Source organism: Aquila chrysaetos, chromosome 2 (genome assembly GCF_900496995.4).
Source record: "Aquila chrysaetos chrysaetos chromosome 2, bAquChr1.4, whole genome shotgun sequence".
Taxonomy (NCBI): Eukaryota; Metazoa; Chordata; class Aves; order Accipitriformes; family Accipitridae; genus Aquila; species Aquila chrysaetos.
Window position 1 is genome coordinate 41576842 of NC_044005.1, and position 19638 is coordinate 41596479.

At 39.3% G+C, this 19638-nt stretch overlaps 1 protein-coding gene across 7 annotated transcripts in view; it reads left to right on the forward strand.

Moving 5' to 3' along the window:
- Positions 1-1996: 1996 nt before the first annotated feature.
- Positions 1997-19638, forward strand: part of PTGR2 (prostaglandin reductase 2) — a 35751-nt gene continuing 18109 nt past the window's right edge. For 2 of the 7 annotated variants that reach the window (XR_005934037.1, XM_041128893.1), the window contains exons 1-10: positions 1997-2110; positions 7385-7453; positions 8922-9040; positions 10379-10570; positions 11513-11683; positions 12704-12913; positions 14311-14432; positions 15682-15769; positions 16531-16570; positions 17829-17937. Coding sequence is in view for 6 of the 7 variants with exons in the window: in XM_041128893.1 (XP_040984827.1) it covers positions 7417-7453; positions 8922-9040; positions 10379-10570; positions 11513-11683; positions 12704-12913; positions 14311-14432; positions 15682-15769; positions 16531-16570; positions 17829-17893 (1044 nt within the window). In the remaining variant the exon portion in view is untranslated. Of the gene's footprint in view, positions 2111-2699; positions 2887-7384; positions 7454-8921; positions 9041-10378; positions 10571-11207; positions 11285-11512; positions 11684-12703; positions 12914-14310; positions 14433-15681; positions 15770-16530; positions 16571-17828; positions 18050-19638 lie in introns of those variants that run through there. The other 5 variants (XM_030037641.1, XM_030037648.1, XM_030037632.1 and 2 more) reach the window with 5 other exon arrangements.

Below are 19638 nucleotides of genomic sequence, written 5' to 3' on the forward strand. Positions count from 1 at the left end.
ATCCCACCATGTGGCCAAGAAATGTTTCTGCTTTCTCAAATTTGCCTGAAGTTGGTCAGAGAAAACCTTGAATTGGGGGGAGTATCTGTTCAGTGAAGTAAGGCTCAATTGAATAACATTCCCCATTTGGTTAGGCAGCAATGGTTTGTTGACAATGACCACAGCCATCTTCCAGCATATACACATTCCCCATTTCATCTCTGCCCCATCTCTGATTGACTTTAAAATGATGACACCCAGGTTGATTTAGCCTTGTTTACATGTGGTAACAACCCCTAATATCTGTTATGTAACAACTATTCCCCAATGGCCTGCTTGCGTGGACAGTTTTATTTCACACGAAGGGTGACTTTGTGTGGTTTAGTTTAGGCTGAGGTGGATTAAGCTAAACCACAAAAAGGCATTCTTAGCGTAGAACATGTATCCACAAGGCAAGTCCGTGCAGAATTGCTACTGCATTTTAAATTCACACCTAAGCTTATTTCACAAGAGCTTCACTTAACAAGAAAGACAATGGGGGTATGAATATAAGGGTTAAAACAGTAAACTGCGGATGATTGCTGTAACCACCTTTCAGGATAACCTTGTTTGTGGAGGAAACAAAGCCACCCTGTGCTAGGCAAGAGAAAGTGGGTTTGTACAGAGATTTTGAAAGCCCATTTAATGTGTTGGGGGTTTTTTTGGTACTTTTAAAAAATACCTGAAGTTATATTATTACATAATATATAGAAAAAAATTATGCACACGTGCACATACACAGCATGCTTTTTCCCCACTTTTATTTCAATTATTACTAGTCCTTGAGATATACTACTTCTAAATTAACAGGGAGCTCCCCATTAATACACTTCATAACCTTTTCCTGTTTGCTCATATAATGACATGTAACATTGGTTTCTGAAATAATTATTTCTGTAATAATTGTACTGCTCTTTTCTTGCACAAGTATGAGGCAAGTCAGTATTTATTCATTTTAACGCAGGCCTTCTACATACAAGATATGCCTGTTTGAAACTATGGGACTAACTTCAACCCTGAAGACTTACTTTCAGTGCATTACACCAGTAAGAAGTTGACCTGTCATTATACCAACTGATACAAGTTGGGAAAAAAAGTATGGAGGTATAAATCCCCTTATTAAGAGACCTCATTTTTTTTCCCTAGACCATCACAGTTCCAATGACGTCTTTTCAACTAATGTGAAATGCAAAGTTTTGTGTATTATAGTGGCACAACTATAAATCGTTCACTTAGACCTATATTGAAGTGCTATGTGTAAAGCCACAAAAGAAAGGCTTGCCTGCCTTTATGAGAGAGGCAGAGTATGAAGTCATCAGGACCATTAGTCTGGAAGAGTTTTTCCAGTCTTCAGTGGTCATTTTAAGCTCCACAGTAATTTCCACCGACTCAGTGGCCACTTAACAGACCTGTTTGCCTTTCCAGCACGGTGAGTCACTACAACACAGGACGAGTACACAGAGTAATCAAGTCAGGCAGCACCAGCACCCGAGCCCCATCCCAGGAAAGCTCTGGCTCTTCAGTTATTCACCCTCCTACAGCCTGCTCTTGAAGTAAAGATGCCCCTTCACCCACCTTCAAGCATAGCAGAAGTATGTATACAGTCAATAGAACACTATATTGCACACGACAGCGACTCGGCCGTAACACAGCTTTTTATCGCATCAACGAACACAATCTCACCCACTCGAACACGCAAGGAGCGAGTACCTCTCAACGTTACCCTCTCTCTCAAACAAAAACCCCTCATGAGCTGTAAGCGCCTTTTTCTAGCACCTGAGGAGATGAGCCGCCATCACCTCACCCACACAGGCAGCCGGCCCCACACCAGGACACCCAGGTCCATAGCGGCCCGCCCTCCCCACCACAACGTGGCACCCCGCTGCCGACGAGAGGCCGCTGACAGGGCGGGACGTTACCCACAGTCCTTCCCGCCTCCCAAGGGCCGGCCCTCGGGGCACCGCCGCTTTAAGGGGTGGTCCGCAGCCTTTGCCTGTTTAAGGCCTGCGCGCACGCGCATGGAGGGGCTGGGCGCGGGGCCGCCTGCTTGCCCCGTAGCGAACGCGCCGGAGTGCTCGAGGCGCCGTTCAAGGTGAGCGGGAGGGCCGGGCGGCCGATGCGCGGGGGGGGGGGGGGGGGCCGGCCTCTAACCGTCCCCGCGCGGCGGCGGCCCCGACCGGGCAGAGCGGCGCAGCGGGGCCTCGGAGGTCTCAGGGGACGGGCCGGTGGGCGGCCGCCGTCCCCCCCGCCGTCGAGATGGGCGTGCCCCGGTGTCAGGTGTAAAAGCGGGAGGGCCTACGGCCTCGTTCCGCCTTGGGGGGGGGGGGGCTTGGCAGCGCCCTCCGAGCCCTCCCTGACGGGGCAGGGCCCCTGCCCGCTTTTCCCGGGGTCATTTTCTCAGGGATCAGCGCCTCGTCGTTGCAGGGCAGGCAGTGGCAGAGGTCTGACGGTTGGAGGAGACTCTTGGGATTGCCTGGTCTCCAGAACCGGAGGGTGACTCTAGCTATACTGAGTCCCCAGATCAAACTATGGCCCGGAGCGGTGGAGGAGGCCTTTTCTCTGGGATTCCTCCTCAGCACCCACATCAGGGCTGCTGAGTAGCAAGCACGTAAATGTGAACCATCAGTCGTTGCTTCTGACTTCTCTTGGTTTGTCTCTCTCCTACATTATTCCACCTGCAGATTCTGAGACTCGTATTGAACCATCTGCAAGACAGTCTCCAGTGGCCCTTCTTCCATCCTTGACAGCAGTGATTTCTAACTGGGTCTTGGGTGTCACTTGGGAGAGTGGATAATCAGTATGCTCTCTGTGATTGCTCTAATGTGTGAGCCTGCATACTGCATCACAGGCTTCTCAGAAAAGCATCAGGTGCTGCTTCTGCTGAAGTGATGCTCCTTCCTTTCTGGGAGCAATCTGCAGTCTTGTGTTCATTCCTGACTTGAAATTCTGCTAAGAAAAAATAGGCCTTGTGTGTTGGTATTTTTAAACACTTTTCAGCAATTCCAATACAATGCCACTATTTATTAAAAAAAAAAAAAAAAAATGTCCAAGAGGTGGTACCTGAGAGCTTTCAGCTTTTTTGACACCTACATCTGAAAAAGTAAAGTTTATACAATCCCTTTGTGTGTAGATATGAGTGTGTATACTTACTGGAACTTCTGCTCTGTATGTCAGTCAAATTTGATAAAAAGCTCAAAGACATTAGGTTTCTGGGAATATAAAAAAGAAGATGGCTGAATCAAGTTCCTACTACTATTGTCATTCTTTTTCACCTGTTTCTTTCCTGAGGGGAAGACTGCAGCCTGCCCTCAACCCTTATAGTGTGTCAGAGAATCTATGTGGAGAAAACACAATGGGAGGAACTTCACATCAGAGAATTCAGTGATGAGACATGAAACATTAGGAAATCTGGTTTATGGCATGAGTTTGTCTCCATTCAAGATAGTCAGTATTGATTCTGGCTTCTACTTTTTGAAGAGCTGAGTTTGCAATTAATTAACATTCTTCAAATGTAGAGCTCCTTAGGGTTGTGGTGCTTTAGACTTTTGTGCCTTATCTATTACACTCGCTCTTCCATTTCCATTCTCCTCACCTTGCCAGTTACAGTTGTCATTTTTTTTCTTCTTGCCCAGCCATTCCCATTTCAGTTTGCTTGGTTCCGTCTCTCATAACTTCCGGTTTCTCCAGTTCTCTCTCCCCATTCTATTTCTCTCTTCCCTGCTTTACTGGCCTTCAGGTTGCTATTCTTGCCATGTTTCTCTGTTCTCACTGATTCCTAGTGCCAGTCCTTCACATCTTTGCTTTCTGCATTGTTCCTCATTCAGAGTCATTCTTGCTTGAAATTTCTTTCTTTGAGTTTCCTCTGAGGATCCTTGTTCCAGCCATTTTGACACTGCAGCTTCAGAAGACTTTCAGGCTTGCTTGTCCTCCATTTGGATTGACTGCCTTCTTCTTCCATGTTGCCTGGGCCTGATACAGGAAGGATAAACTACCTGGTCTTCCTTTTTTTACTAGACTGCACCTGGCAAGCGCTCTTAACTTGGAAGCAGGTGAATCGTTTTGGCAAAAGTATATGTAACTGAAAACAGTGTCTTATGGACAGTCTCAGAAACAAGAAGTTCTAGGAACCAAGCCCGGGACAAAACAACTGGAGCATTTTAGCACTGAGGAATTTATTTAACATTTTAAAAATGTTAAATCTCTGCAAAAATGGGAAAAGAAAGGCGAGGGGAGAAAGGGGTAAGAGTAAAACTGGGCTAAAACATACTTGAGACTCCCCTGAAGGTACTGCTGTTGTGCTGCTTAATGCTCCTGTGCTCACAGGGTGGGTCAGGTGAGCTTGGCATTGAATGATGATGTTAAAATTTGCAATTAATTTTTACTCCATTTGATTTAAAGAGTAAAACCAACTTAGATTATTTTTGTTTGGAAAAGCTAAAAAATAGTAATGTGTGTTGCTTTCTGTTGGTCTTTAAAAAATAAAAGTCAGAAGCATCCTTCACACTGGCATTATGGATATATTGAAAAAGGTTATGTATATGATACAAATCCCTTTTATTTAACTTTTAAAAAATCTGTTCTTTTTCTCCAAAAGCTTTCCTCAGTTTACAGTACTAAAGGATGGTGCCTCTACTTATTTTCTTAAGTCACTCCTGTATTGTTTATAATGTGAGGAAAGTTTGATTGTTTCTTACTATGTTAGGGTATTAGTGTGATCATTTGCTTGTGTAATGACGTTACTGACTTCCACTGCAGAGTAAGTGCAGTCATATTTACAAGTAAATGTCTATCTCCAGTGTTGTATTTTACTGTGACAGCTGTCATAGAATGAGTGACAATTCAGTTGCCAGCCTCGCTTTCTGTCTACCCACTCACAGTATCTGGAAGATCTTCCAGTTGAATTAGTACACAGGCTTCTCAACCAAAAGCTGTGAAGATGACCTGGGAAATCAACAGCATTTTTGTTCCCTCAGAATGTCAGGCATTCGAAGGAGTAATCTAAACTTAGACTGTATACTTTTTCTCGTGTTTCTGCTCTGTATTGCTTTTTCTTTATTTTAATATGTTAATATCTTTGTCTTTTTTCTCTAAAGAACTCTATTTTTTTCTCTGTACTATCATAGAAAGCAGATATTTCAAGTATGTGTTAGGCACAATAAAAATGCTTTTCATCATGTCATTTGTTCAGATTGAGTTTTCTGTTTGCATAATACAGGTATTTAGTTTCAGGATAACAAAAATTGAGTCAGCAGTTTTGACAGTGGGCCTTTCTGTAAGGCATGAGCTGTACGGGAATTCTGCCTACTCTGATGGTTTATAAATAGTGGATCAAACCTGTAATGCCGGCGATAGATTTGAACTGAATATGAATAGTATATAGAGGAATGATTTGCCCAGATTTCATGTGAGCTGTCAGATAGCTGTTGGTTTATATTCACTGCATTCTTAACTCATTTCTCCACAGAGGAGTTTCATTAGTGGTTATAAACTTCAGCCAAGTTCTGTATATGCGCAAATTGTTTACTAGAGTATGGATGTCCTTTTAAATTGCACTGGGCACATCTGACAGTTTATAAAATGCTCATTGAATTAGCACAAATTCTCATATGCTAAGACAATTGCTCTGGGGATAACAACTGTACCACTTGAATGTAATTTTGTTAGACAAATGTTACCAGGAGGAATTTGGAATTTTGTTCTGAAAAATGTTTTATAAAAGAAGTACAAAGTAACATGCCCACGATCACACAGGAAGTCTATAGCCAGGTACGACACTGAACCCAACATCTGCCAAAATTTATCTTAGGTTGTCCTTCCTGTTAGGGTTTTACATAACTATATTTATTCCAGAGATTTTATCAGCTGTGTGGGTATAAAAGTGGAATTTTATTTCTCTCTTTAACTGTTAATTCCTGTATTTTCAATGCTCATTTTCTGTTTTTAAACAGTAACAAGTAACTTCATCAAAGTGTGGGGTTTTTTTCCTTCTGTTGTAGACTGATGTTCTACATTGTTCTGTCCAAAAGACTGTGCAGGTCACTTATTTTTCACTGATGCGATGCTGTGAAGACATATTTAAGATCCATTTCTTGCAGTTTTTCTTGTAGCACCCTTAGGTGTTGAAATACTGAAAAGAGACTAACTCTTGAATAATTTTCATCTCTTAAGTAGCTTTTCAGGTGCAAGCACAATCAAATGTTAAACCTTTATCTGGTTTATGAACAAGATACTTTTGGTTTGAGTTACTTGTGGGTTTTAGAGGAGAGGGAAAGGCCAGTGATATGCCCATTTTCTCCTAATAACTTTTTTATTATGTTTTTCAGCACTCCAGACTGTAGTTCTTGATGGTCGGTGAGTTGCTGTAATGTAAGCACTATAATGGTACAGACAGAAGGTTCTGTATTTTCCAATGTTCAAAGAATAAAGGTGTGGATAAGTGGTGATGATGTACTCTTTGTAGGCTCATCTATTTTGCTTCACTCCAATTTGATGTTCCTGTCAGAAAAACAAACATTATGACAAAGACATCAGCTATCATGTTTCGTTCCTTAATGTCCTTCGTTCTTGTGGAGGTTGGTTATTTATGGCAGTCAGCTGAGAATAGTAGTAAGAACATTTTTATTTTGTATTAGCTCTGAAAGCATGTAAGATCATGATTTTTCTCCTGTTAAATCAGGTTCGTTCCCTGCTAATCACTTTGGCATCTCATGGTTGCAAAACCACAAATTTGCGGTCCTCTCTTAAACTGTTGAAATTCAAGGAGTAATTTTTCAGTAAAACAGATCAAATGGTGATCTAATTCTTTCTCATCTCTGGGCCAGACTGTTTCTTAGGAGAAAATGCACTGCTAATAGAAGGACTTGCTATTTCACATGAAACTTCTTACACAACAATCTCCTTTTATCATATACCTGCATACTGCTATTACTGGCATGCGTGCATGCCTTTTATTGAGTTGCACCTCACTTACGCCCGCCTGAAAAGCTGCCTCAGTGTCTTTTAGGAGGGAAAGGTGTTCTCAGTCAGCACTGGAAAGCAAACCAAGCAAGTTGTCTCCTACAACCTGGTAGGGGGTGGTGATGATCTTACAAGGAGCATGGTACATTATAATTTTCAGTCTTCCCATAAGGTGCTACTGTGACATTGTATAAAATCATGGCTCTAACAAGATAAACAGGGAAACTCTTTATTCACAAGTTTGTTTATTTTACATTTGAGGTTGTTTTATATGATCCTTGGGCATGGATGCTGAAGTTGGTGACGCCCATATTTCATCCCCAGTTTCCAAATTACTAAGTACTTTACCCCATATTCTTTTTAAAGAAAATTTATGTTTCAGTCCTTCAAACAATGTTTTCCTTTGTAGAAATCCAGTGCGAAATTGCTGCAAAAGCAGGGATGATTATACAGAGAGTAGTGCTGAATTCACGCCCTGGTATGTATTTCTCTCCAATAAAGGAGCAATGTGTTTGCTATGGTTGCCTAATGCTCCAAAATGGTGAGGGTAGAAAGAGACACTAACTTAAGATACTAACATTTATATATCTTAATATTGCATGCAGCAATAAATAAAGTTTATTGTGAAGTGTATTTATTTAATCTGTATATACAGATTTCTAAACTCCTGGGTGAGAAAAAAGGGTTAATGCATAATATATGAGAAAACCCTAAGTGTAGGGACTCAAAGTGAAAGATCAGCAAGCATTGCTTTTTAGTTCTGACACTTGTTCTTTTTGCATTTTAAGAGATGACTAAAATATTTTGCTACTGTTCATTTTTGTTTCCTTTTAGTAAATATTCAATCTTTTCCTCCTGTGTTTCAAACTGTTTGTTTTTTAAATTTACACTCTTGAGGATTTGTTTACTTCCTTGCTTACACATTTGCCTTGTTAGGGATGTCAGCACAATATTTTGAATAGTGAGTTCATAAATTGTCTGTTGTAGAAGACCCATGTGTGTGCATTAAGTTTTTGGGGGAGTATTGTATGCTGCTCAATGCCAAAATAGTCCTAAGAGGTAGGAACTATTGTGTGACCTGCAAATAAGTCTTTTCTAATGCAAATCAAATGTTACAGCAGTAGCCTGTTGTAGTTGCCCAGTCACTGACTTAAAAAGTACACAGGTATCTGGCGCTCTCCTTTTAGTGCCTGTGGTTCCAGTTGTCAGTCTGATTGATCTGCTGCACCTGTTACCAACCTGAGGATGAAGCCTCCAGTTCTGGGGCTCTTGGCATATGTTTTATAGATGTTTCTGGGAAGCTTTAATTTAAGGAGGTCTGTCTGTAGCTGCAAAGGGATGCTCTTGCAGCATGTGAATGTGCAGGGGCAATGGTCTGTATTCCCCTGATCTCACTGTGTCAAAAGAGGCTGAAAGGTGAGAGTTTAAAACTTACCTCGTTAAAGTTTATGGTCATTTGCTACTGGCAAAATAGCGCACTCTGATTTTGTTACATGAGAGAAGTCCCAATGCGTGTCTTTGTTTTGAAAACTAGGGGCTTTTCAGCACATAGAGTATATAGAACCATTTTTTGAGAATGGGAACAGCCCCCCCCCCCCCCTTTTTTTTTTTTTTTTTTTTTTTTTTTAAACTTGCCGTAATTGTTCATAAACATTTTGTGTAGCAAACAGCATGGCAACTGTCAGTCAGGGCAAGTGCCTGGTACTGGCCCAGGTGAGCATAAGCTGACAGATCAGTGGGTCTTCAGTTTGGATGGTGGCAGTGCGCCCATTTAAATCTTAGCCTGTGACACAAAATCTCGGAAGTTGGTCGGTAGTTTTATACCTGAGTAAAGATACAGCTTAACGTATTCTAAAAAGGACTACCTTAAAAAAAGGTCTTCCCATATTGATTAAGGAAAGCTCTATATTGATTCATTTATTTGTTTGATTTTAAAATAATTCTAGGTAAGAATGGAGTGCCAGTGGCTGAAAACTTCCGACTGGAACAAAGTACAATAGCAGATACAATCCAAGCTGGACAAGTGCGTGTTAGAACCCTTTATCTCTCTGTGGATCCTTACATGGTAGGTGATGGTCTTAGAGCTAAGCCAGAATTTGTTTTTTAAAGTATCTTCAACTCTGTACCTGTCGTGATGTTTAGCACCAAAATTACCAATTATAGGACAAATGTATCTCTACTGTAACTCAGTAATTCTATTCATTCTGATGGACTTATATTGGCATTAATGTGTTAGGCATTAATGTGCCTGTGATATATATATAGGAATACGGCTTTATAGGACCAGGAAGAGATTGTGAGCCCTGGTATACTATTACAGATTTGTTTGTATCAGCTTTTCTGAATTTTGCCTTTTTTATATACATTTTTAAACTTTTTTTTTTTGCCATGAAAGGAAGTATTTTTCAGTTGAGGGGAGTGTGGGTAGAGGAGGAAGAATATCTCATGATGAAGCAAGAGCGGGACATGATCCGGCAAAAAAATTCTAGACAAAACGTGTAAATGATTCAAGTTAAATGTTATTTAGCTATTACCAGTTTTGTTTAAAAATGAAAGTCAGATTTTCTCCTTAAGTGAGTGATGGCAGGACAAAAATGTGTCAATACTTTGTAAGCAATGGAAACAGAGGGAGGATTAGTAAATGAAGCCATAATAAGCACTTGCACCTAATTCTGCAAAACTGTAGAAATCATGTTGTTGGGAGAGTTGTGGGTTGAAATGGAAGTGAAGGTAGGAGGAGAACCAGACAGACCCAGTCTGCTAGTATGTAAAAGTTTGCTATAAAGAGAATTCTGATAATTTGTTCCCTGTATAGATGGAGATAGTAGAAAAGAAACAGTCTTAATTTTGAGACAGCAGGTTTAGTTTGGGAATTAAGGAAAAGTTTTAGAATCCTGCAGTACTAACTCAGGCTACAGGGGGAGATATAAAGAAAAGACTTCAGATTTCAAGATCTTTGATTAAACAGATCTGTCAGGGACGGTCTACATATATTGGACTGTTCTTCAGTACAAAGGCATGGACTAAATGACTTGTGGGTGTTTTTTTCAATCCTACATTTCTATGATTCATCCAGTTAAGGAATGGCATTTATAGGATTCTCATCAGACGCAAGCCGGTCATCTTTGGTTGCATGGCTGACTTTGAGGCAGAATCTATAGAACGTGTTGGTTTTGGTAATGCTGCTGGAGAAGATCAGAATGGTCCGTCCTCTTTTTGTACTGAGCAAACAAGGGGAAAAAGGGATCTAAGAAAAGATTATGAATATTTGGGCCTTACTGAGACATTTTTGAGTAGCCCTTTGTATTTGAATTTTTAAACATGTTTCATCCGCAACTTCATTTGAACTCAAAAACAAACCATGTGTTCCACCAGAGCCTCTCATTAAAACCTTGTCTTTCAGCGCTGCCGAATGAATGAGGATACTGGCTCAGATTACCTCCTGCCCTGGCAGCTGTCTGAAGTTGCTGATGGTGGGGGCATTGGGGTTGTGGAGGAGAGCAAGCATGATAACCTTGCTAAAGGAGACTTTGTAACTTCCTTCAATTGGCCCTGGCAGACAGTGGCAATTCTAGATGGAAGCTTGCTACAAAAGGTAATGTAAAGGCACAGTCCAGATTGTTGCTATTTTCTTTTCCTAAACTTTTTTTTTTAAATAGCCGCTAATGATGCTATTTCTTAGTCAAAAACAAGCCAACATAATTGGAGCAACCAGTTCTCAAAAGGCAGACGAACTCACAGGTGGCAAAATCTGTATCAATTTCTCTCTTTTCTTAACAAAGAAAAATATAAATGCTTTTGTTGGTTACTAGACATGCCAGTATTATTTCAGTTGTTGGATTTTTAATAATTTCCCTGAAGCTGCTTCTGTTAATTAATTCTGTTCATTATTCTAATGCTAGTAGAACTCCTGATCTATGAGAGTGTACTCACAAGACAGAAAAGGCTTTAGATACATTGAATTAAATTTATTTCACTAACATATGTTAGTGAAAACTTTTACTTGGGATTTTACATCCACAGAAGAAAGGGTATTCGATATTAAGTTGAAAGTGGACAGGTAACAGTGCATTAGGGATATTGTGTTGATCATCCTTGTGTAACACAGAAAATTACTGTAGTTTAAGAATGTATACTTTCCAATTAACTCCTTCCTTTAGGACCCTTTGCCACTGATCTGCAATCACAATATTTGATAAAACAGTGCTATTTTATCTTTTATCCTAACATAGGGATAGTTCACCATTGCTGGAAACCTCTTCTCTCCCAACTGCTTTTTGACACCTCCATGATTTAAGTTTTTGTGAGTGAATTTGTTTAAAAACTTTTTCTAAAACTATGAAAATATAATCTTTGTTTTGTTTTGTATAAACTTGTTATTAGGGTAGAGCTAGTTTATAGATAGCTTGTCTCTTCCAGTTGTACCTTGCCTGGTAAATATCTTGAGTTAGTCTTCTATCCTCAGACAATCAAATAGCAAACAGCAAAACTTCACCTTAAAAAGAAATGACCGCCACCACGCATTTCTGTTTTGTAGCTTGTTCCACAACTTGTAAATGGACGCCTTTCCTACTTTCTTGGTGCAGCTGGCATCACAGGACTGACAGCCCTGTTAGGTATAAAGGAGAAAGGACACGTGGCTGTGGGTGCGAATCAGACAATGGTGGTGAGCGGAGCAGCTGGTGCCTGCGGCTCTTTGGCTGGCCAGGTAGGTAGGCTTAAGACATAAAAGCATACTCTGTTACCAAGTTTATCTTCTGAAACATGCTCATTAGTAAATGTATGGATAAAAGCATTGTAAATGTGAGCAGGTATAACCCCATGGGAACGGCCGGTTTCACAGATTTGCCTTACACTCTCACTGAGAAAGATTTCAGGTGTGAAACTTAAGTTTCATGAAACTGGGTTAGGAGAAAATGGCCCAAGGTGATTACTTGTCACTAGCATAAAGTATATGGTATAAATACATGTATCTACTATATATATATATATATATATTAATCTGCCCTTTGAACACAATCTTTGAGTTGACTGGTGACTTTAATTATTTTCTATATTAGAAAATAGTCAGTAAAAAAAATGTAGTAAACCCTTCTTGTTGTGTTCCATGACATCCTTTGTGTTTTGAAATTTACAGCCCATTTATCCTCAGCTTTGCAGAACCTGTTGCAATGTGTTTGTGTGTGTGTGTGTGTGTGTACACATTGACAGATATACACACACCCACATATCTATACAAACACAAATGATATTAAGCAAGCTTAAGACTTCCTGATAAAAAGGAGCTATGAAGAAACAATGCATAAGCAAATCTATGAAGAATGTATTTAAATCTATTATTGTCCAATCTTTTTGGCCTTTTATTAGCTATGTTATAGTATTTGGCAGATGATGATTTTGTACTATATTTGGCTCTGCCGTACTTCCAGTCGTTGGTGACTCCACAGACTAAACCTCCTGCAGTCAGTGAGTTTGGAAAGATGGCAGATTTCAGTTGTACCTGCCCCTTCTCTAGGTGTGAAGAGGTAGTGACAAGAGGCAATTGTGTCACATGAGATGGGAGCGTGGGCTGAACTTTGCTGCCTGGGGTTTAGTGGGATGGGGGATAACTGTAACAACCCGTCAGGCCCCCTTCCTCCCACTGGTACCTTTATGCAGATGAATGATCTAACTTCTCTTTATTGTTTGGGGTTTTTTTTGTTTTTGTTTTTTAACTGTGCGCCTGCAGATTGGCCGTCTGGAAGGCTGCTCTAGAGTGGTGGGGATCGCTGGCACAGATGAGAAGTGTTCCATTTTGGTCCAAGAAATGGGGTTTGATGCTGCTATCAATTACAAGAAGGGGGATGTGGCAGAGCAGCTACGTGAACTCTGCCCAGGCGGTGTGGATGTTTACTTTGACAATGTTGGTGGAGACATCAGTGATACAGTTATAAGTCAGGTGATTATACCAGCTGTCGCGTCTATTCTAGTTATTCTCCAGTGTCTGTGTGCTCAGCTTCAAATTAATTCAAACTGGAGACCGGCCTGCGGTACAGCAGAGCAGCCTTTCTACTTCACTGATCTGATCCAGGTGGCGATCCTGGTCTTGAGGAGAAATCAGATATTTGAAATCAATGTCTGTCATTTGGACTGGCCTGGCAGTATAGTAATAGAAACACAATTTCTGCTTCTCGTCTCTCGCTTCTTTGGCCAGGAGACTTGGTAATCTAAAAACCTTGTCTGTCAACGTAGTAATCTTGTGTTTTGCCAGCTTTGGTTTTCTGGCTTGTCCTGGTTTCAGCTGGGATGGAGTTAGTTTTCTTTCTAGTAGCTGGTATAGTGTTATGTCTTGGGTTCAGTATGAGAAGAATGTTGATAACACACTGATGTTTAAGTGTTTATAGTAAGTCAGGGATTTTTCAGCTTCTCATGCCCAGCCAGCAAGAAGGCTGGAGGGGCACAAGAAGTTGGGAGGGGACACAGCCAGGGCAGCTGACCCAAACTGGCCAAAGGGGTATTCCATACCATGTGACATCATGCCCAGCATATAAACCGGGGGGAGTTGGCCTGGGGGACGGATCACTGCTCGGGAACTAACTGGGCATCGGTCAGCGAGTGGTGAGCAATTGCATTGTGCATCACTTGTTTTCTATATTCCAATTCTTTTATTATTATTGTCATTTTATTGTTGTTATCATCGTCATTATTAGTTTCTTCCTTTCTGTTCTATTAAACTGTTCTTATCTCAACCCATGAATTTCACCTTTTTCTTTCTGATTCTCTCCCCCATCCCACTGGGGGTGGGAGAAGTGACTGAGCAGCTGCGTGGTGGTGCTTAGTTGCTGGCTGGGGTTAAACCACGACATGGCTTCACAAAAGACCAGCTCTGCTGGGCCTCCATAAAGACTCTTGACCAGCCCTCCTCATTATTAATGTGAAACTACTCTGTCTCATGGCAGGGAGGCTTTGGTGGCAATGCCATCTTTGGGAGCTGTAAATCACAGCTGTATCCAACAGCTGTTTCAAACTTCTTTGTCCTATTACCCCTCTCCTCCTGACAAAAAGGGCACACAGTAAGATAACAATTTCTTATATTCCTTATATTTAATGCCTTTTTAAATTACACATAGGTAGTATAGCATTTCTTTTTCCACTGTTGCCCTGCATTTCTCTATTTGAATGTTGTCATTGGTTAAATGGGACTGCCTGCAATTCTCCCACTCTTTTCTAGGAAATTTGGCTCTAAATAAGGATACCCATGTGAAAATTTTGCAATATTATCTATTGCATCTCTGGAAAATTTAGTTTCTGAGACCAAGTAATGTAATTTTTCTCACTTTGTGCTGTCCCAAACAGATGAATCAGAACAGCCATATCATCCTGTGTGGACAGATTTCTCAGTATAACAAAGATGTGCCTTATCCTCCTCCGCTGCCTCCTGACATAGAAAAAATACAGAAAGAAAGGAATATCACAAGGTACATCTTTCCTTCAGAACTCGTGACCAGGTTCCAGGTAGATTGCGCATGTGATGTTGTGACTCTGATGTTCGGGAGGTAGTCTGTAGATCTGCAATAGGCACCTGTAATCGCAACAGAATGTTGCCACGCTAAAAAAAGGAAACTATAATCACAATGTCAGTAAATCCTTTCTCTTACATTTGTCTGTATCAGCATAAAAAATGGGAGAGGTTGTTGTTACCTGTTAACATAGTTGTCTGTTATGCTTTGTTTGTCGTTGCTTGATTTAGTTCTGGAGTCTCTGACATTCTTCAGTACGAGGTAAAGTGTTACCACGGTTCTGTTCTCAGATGTTTTGCAGAGTGCTTTCTCTCCAAGTGTAGTAGTTCAGGCAGAGAGAAAATCAAATATTTTTAAAGTAAGGATGCAGCTGATGCAGTGATTGTGTTGAAATTACATTTTTTGTATTTGGGGGTTTGTTAGGTAATGGGACTGTAGGTGTGACAGATATATACAGATAAAACACTGATTTTTGTTATGACTCTGGGAATTGCTGAATCTCCTGTCAGGATTCAGCTGGAGCTAAGGCAGAGATTAGGAGCAAAGTCTTAGGAGATTTTTTTCATTTGTTGCATTGCAGAAAGTTGGGGAGACTTTTTCTGTGCAAATGGATTGACCTTTTCTAATTAAAATTCTTTTTTTGTCCCTGTTACTGTTGAATGCACTTTTAAAAAATAGATAAAAATACTAAAATACACCATGCATATTAGAAGGCAGTGGAGAATTTAGTCAGAACATTGATACAAGTAATTATTGGTTTTGATGATCATTTCAGTTTGTCTTGATTGCTATAGACAGCTGTGACAGCAGGATATGCAAAATTTTGGGGAGCCTGAAAGTTAATTTATACTCGCCATCTTGTTGCAGGTCCATCAATTATTCTCCCTACCACAAGAAAAAGTAAAAAAGAATAGGAATTCACTCACGTTTTATGGACATTCGTTTATTCTGGAAATACTACTTGATTTTTATTACTCTTCTCCCTGATACTTGAACAGAATTACTTGTCTAAGACCAATGTTACTGTCAAGCTCCCACTGCAGGGAGCTGTCTCAACAAGCTGGCAAAGGTCTGAGCTATGTCTCATTGTAATTAATACTCATAACCCTTCAGTTTCAGTAATGCTATTTCCTGAAAAGATTTGTAAAGATTTTAAAATATGCTTACCAACATTTTTTAAATCAAGGCTTATTCTTTTCTTTCACAGGGAAAGATTCTTAGTGTTGAACTATATGGACAAACAAGAGGCTAGTATACTACAACTCTGTCAGTGGATCCAAGAGGGTAAACTGAAGGTAAGAACTTTTACATTTAATCTGTGGCCTTTGATACTGTCTCCTCAGATCATGGTCTGACTGCAAGTCCAATTTCTTTGTCCCTGGCTCTCTTATCATGCCTCAGAATTGAACAGATTTTCTTAAGAATAAGTATAGTGTAAGTAAGTGTAATTGAAAGCTTATTAGGTAGCACTGTTTTAGTAGGTACTTGCTGAGGATGGTGTGAGTGTAGTATGATAGACTTTTCTAATTACATGCTGCTGATGTCTGTATTCTTTCTTTCAGCATACAGTGCAAGTGCTTTTTTACTTAAGGGATCAGACAGATCTTCAAAAATATGTACTTACAAATACCTGATTAGTTAGTATCCTGAATGTTTTCGGGGATCTTGTCTGAAATTTTGTTTCAAGCTTTATAATCACCATTTATTATTTTGTGATGGGTAGATGCTTTATCCATTCCTTTCCTATGGGGTCAGTCTAAATTAGTTTTTGATTCTTCAGGTGATCAGTAAATTTTTCCTGGGAAAATCCCGAGACTTGAAATTTTGGCAGGGGCAGGGATGTTCCAGTTCTGATTGAAGAATTAAATCACCTACACGTTTATCAGAAAGTATTCACTCTTCTCTTAATGAAAGAATCTGGCCCAAACAGAGCACTATCCATTGTAGCAAGAGAATTCTTTAGATTTTGGTAGTTTCTGTGGCAGTTTCATGGCATGTTTTTAAGGAATGTTAATCTTGTTTGAAGAAAGCTTAAAGGACTTGTTTGCATTGACAGGTCAGAGAGACTGTGGTAGAAGGCTTAGCAAACATTGGTGGTAAGATTTTTTTATACCATTTTCTAAGAATAATAATCTGATTAAATACAATGACAGTAGAGGTTAACTACCTCCTTTGTTTCATTTGCCAATTCAGATTTTTGTATTTTATCTAAAACATGATTTTTATGTTATAATACAGTATTTTTTTTCCACAAGGTATTAAAATATTCTGAGAGAAGATTATTTTATGTTAAAAAAAATCATCAAATATAGATTTTGAGATTTTTGGTTTGTTTGTTTTACTATTGTGGGGGGAATTGCTAAACTGCTGCCTTAGCAGCTGATGATAGTCATCCTGATCTTACAGATGTAAAGTGCTGCCCATTTCTTAGAACCTGTGTGTAAGAAAATAGTATTTTGGAAACCTCAAAGTTATACTTTAAAAACCGCAATATCTAACCGTGCTTGTTATTGGATTTGCCAACAAAAAATAAATTGAAAAGTGCAAACAGGAAAGGGGAAAGCATATTAGCAATTGCTAAACAAAGTAAAAAATAATTTCTTTTAAAGAAACAAAATAGCCTGTAGCCTGTTCAAAAAAATCTATAACAAAGAAAACACGAAAATGAAGGAGGTCTTGTGACTCCAGTGAGGCAAAGTTAGAGAGCCAGGTGATTCAAGATGTGCTCTAAGAATGCTTCCCTTTCAAGTAAGGGGGAAGAGTATGATTTAGTCCATTTAGTCTTTAGTCCCACAAGATTGGAAACCAGTAGAATTAAGTGATAGCCAGATCTTATAAATTTTAGTCATTGCTACTTACTGGTATACATATGTATTTTGAAGGAATTTGATCAAATATAGCTTTGTTTACTCAAAGATTTATTCTTTTGTACCAGCTTCTCACATTTATTGTATTACGTAGAGTATTTATAAACCTTTTCCTTTCACAAAGGTCTGTGAAACCCACAGCATTTGTGGGCTCTCCAGTCACATCTTGTCTTTCTGGTTGGTATTTGTATGGCATATCACAAAAGCACCAAATGTAATCATTAACTTGTATAGGGCCAAAGCATTGCTTACAAATCAGTTGTTTTAATTATTACGCAAAACTGCACTTAGCATTTTATTACGGACTAGCTTTTTTTTTTTTTCTTAATTTAGCATGTCATTAAGGGTAAAAATGTTCATGTCCAAAATGTGATCTTCTTTTTTGGGGAGCTGTAATACATTTGCTTCTACCATTTTTTTTTTCTTTTTAAAAAGTTATGTGGCGGATTTTGCTTGGTACTAACTTATTTCATTATTTCTCTTGAAGCTGCTTTCCAGTCCATGATGAATGGAGGCAATATTGGAAAACAGATTGTCTCAGTTTCTAAGTAAAAGTCATTGCTTTCGGAAAAATAATTGGATTCTGTCTCTTAACAGTGAGCAAGTTTTTACTTATACTAATTTCCATTTTAATTAAACCATTGAGTTGTTCTGTATGCACTGAAAGCAGAGATTCTGGGATGCTAATAAACTAAATAGAACTGGAAACAGGAATGCAATCATTTATACTATATATATATACACATTATACTAGAAACAAGTAATGTGTTCTTTGACATGATTTTGACAGTTGCCAGCTAGCACACTTGCAAATATTTCATGGGTATGGTTTGAAAGTTAGAACATCCCAGGAACCATTTCCAATAAGCAATTTGTATGCAGCCACCTAGTTTTGGTCATTAGAAGAATTTACTAGTGTAGATGTGTACCATTCCCATGCTAGTTTGTCTCAGTGCCCAGGCACTTCTCTAGGAATTTTTAATTTACTAGTGTAAGTTTGCCCTGACAGTCCAATCAACCTGGCTAATAATTTTAGAATTTAACTGTTCTCATTTTTACTGGTAATTGCAATGAAAAATTCCATTTCTGAATTCAAGGTCTCTAATAACAAAGGTATTTCCATTTTGCCATCTGGAACAAATTTCCACTGTTCTGTCTTGTTCGTTTCTCTCTATTCTATCATTATATCCCCTATTTTCAGAGCACTTGAAACCTAATTCATTTACAATTCCATCTGCATGCAACCTGAGACTTTTATCAGAGATAGGTTCAGGTGCAGGGTGAGCATTACTTATTCTTCTCTATCTTTGCATTCCAGACTTAAGTGAAGTTTTCTTTTTAGAATTCCTTTTTTAAAATCTGCCGTATCTTATTTTTGTGGTAATCTACAGGTTTTCACTAGTTTTTCTGGTTTTTACACCTCTCCAGGGTGACAGACAGGGAATCTCAAAACACTGCTTGATGACAGAATGTAACTTTGCAGACAATTGACCTTCTGTTCCCTCAGTAACTTATCTTGGCTCCGAATTTTTGGTCTAACAATGCTCTTTTACCATCTCAATGGGGAAAGTTGAAAAAATGGTCACCATTTCCAAGTTTGACTAGCATAATCCCAAACCAAATGGGACTGATGAGATTAAGCATGTGTCTTCAAAAGCAAGGAAAGAAAAGGGAACAGATAATTATCTTAAAGGCTTTAGAATTCCACTACTATGTACATTTAGAGACATTAACAGGTATTTATTTAGAGAATAGGATTGTTCATGACACATTCTGATTTACAGGCGACTGGTTTTGTTTTTAATTTGTTTGCTTTTAAGAGAAGTGCTTCCAAACAGCAGGGTCAGCTGAACTGTCCAGAGAACGGATTATCTAGATCTGGGTGAGTCACTACCTAGGCCAAACTAAATGGAATCCAAGGACTAGGAAAGAAACACTATGCAATGAATTTGGCATCATAAATAATTTTGCCTGCTGTGGAAAGTAAGAGAACAAGTATCAAAATTGCCTAATATGGTTGTAAGCAATGTGAAAAACACTAATTTCATTTCCTAGTGCTGAAGCTGGCCCTGAAAGAAGGAAGCATACAGTGACAGATGCCATAAACTTTGAGGAAGAGAAGGACACCTGCAGTATAGCATTAGATGGTCTAAAATCTTCCAGTATGCATTTTTCAACTACAAAACTAGTGACTGGTTCACTTTCAGCTACACTGTGAATCCAGTATCAGTATAACTAACTCAAGCAGCATTAATAACAGTGTCACACAGGGCCAAAATTTTTATGCAGTAAAATCA